Source organism: Cyprinodon variegatus, unplaced genomic scaffold (assembly GCF_000732505.1).
Source record: "Cyprinodon variegatus isolate N-32 unplaced genomic scaffold, C_variegatus-1.0 Scaffold6613, whole genome shotgun sequence".
Taxonomy (NCBI): Eukaryota; Metazoa; Chordata; class Actinopteri; order Cyprinodontiformes; family Cyprinodontidae; genus Cyprinodon; species Cyprinodon variegatus.
In genome coordinates this window covers 1-1373 of record NW_015157066.1, presented here as the reverse complement: position 1 = coordinate 1373, position 1373 = coordinate 1, and the positions used below count along the sequence as shown (strand labels likewise).

Sequence of the window (1373 nt, the reverse complement as noted above, 5' to 3'; positions counted from 1 at the left end):
TGAACACATCTGGAGTAGCCTTGATCAACAGCTACTGAGTCCACAGATGGATGCTGCTGTTGTTGCCGCAGTCGTCTCAGGAAGCAGACTGTCATCTCCAGGATGTCAGCTTTCTCCAGCTTGGAGTCTGGCTGCTGTTTGAGGAACTCTGGACCCAGGAGAGTCTTGAGCTGCTCGATGCTGCTGTTGATGCGCTCTCTGCGTAGCTTTTCCACCAGAGGCTTTCTGAGCTGCAGAAACAAAACAAAACAACCTCATTAGTGATCCTGTTCTGCAATGCAGCAATGGCAATAATGATCACTAATAATGTTCATTAATATTATATCTTTGACGATTTTATATTTACCTTGTGATTCAGAGGCAAGTGTTCTTGAGAGTTGGTTATTGCTGCTGAGATTGTAGGAGCCATTGCTGGAGCTCTGCTGTTGGGGTCTCTGTAGCGAGAATCTGAAGTGTGCTGTCTGCAGCCCTGCTTTATATAGCCCCACATCTGCATATGAATGTGTGGGTCTTGCTTTGCCTTGAGTTTCTCACAGTCTTGGCCAATCAGAGAGAGCAACGAGACAATAAAGGATGCAAACCACTGAATGGTATTATTGCCTTGAGGATAATAGTTTGATCTCAGGGGAGCCACAGGAGCACTGAAGGGGGGGAGGACGCACAATGCACTGTTTGAATCTGGGAAAGTGGTGACCCCGGAGCGTGAGCAGAGCCGCTGCATGTTGCTGGGATCAATGACTTTGACTGAGCACACACTTATCGTCCCATCACTCTCAGCAGAAACCAACAAGGAGAAGTTTATCACATTTTACTGATTACATTCTTTTTATCCTCTCAACAGGAATTCGCTGTCAGAGAATGATCTTTTATTTATGTCTTTAAATCAAGGCTAGAGAACTATCCTTTAATTAAATCCTTTAAATATAAAAGTTGATCTCTAATTTAAAAAATATTGCTGTTTATAAACTGAAATAATGCAACATAGTTATATTTCTGCTCACATGGTTAATCCATAGATAGTTCACTTTCATCCTTCCATCATAAACTCCCAGGAACTCAGTGGGAACTATCTGAATAGAAAAGATAGGGAAAATAGCTTTTGAATGTTCATTAATCCTTTTGATGTCTGCATTCCTCACAGACATTTTACTAAAGCATCGTAGTGATGAGTCTGGATGACAGGAATTTTCATTCAGAGGCAAGCGGGACAAAACTCGTAAACTGAATCAATAATTAATGTGATTCACAACCAGACACACTTCTTTTGTTCTTGGAAGCAGTAAATGGACAGAGTGTGGGAAACCAGAGAAAACTCACTCACAGAGGCCCCGTGAGACAATAGATGCCAACCAGACAAAGATGTCTGAGGGAGG

The 1373-nt window shown here is 42.5% G+C and overlaps 1 protein-coding gene across 1 annotated transcript; it reads right to left on the bottom strand.

Annotated features, from left to right (window-relative positions):
- Nucleotides 1-5: 5 nt before the first annotated feature.
- On the bottom strand, nt 6-454 carry LOC107081545 (transcription factor HES-5-like; the record flags this gene model as incomplete). The annotated part of the gene is made up of 2 exons (XM_015369708.1): nt 347-454; nt 6-230 (listed from the first exon to the last, which is right to left on the bottom strand). Coding segments are annotated over exons 1-2 (288 nt in total), but the record flags the coding sequence as incomplete, so codon positions are not given.
- Nucleotides 455-1373: the final 919 nt, after the last annotated feature.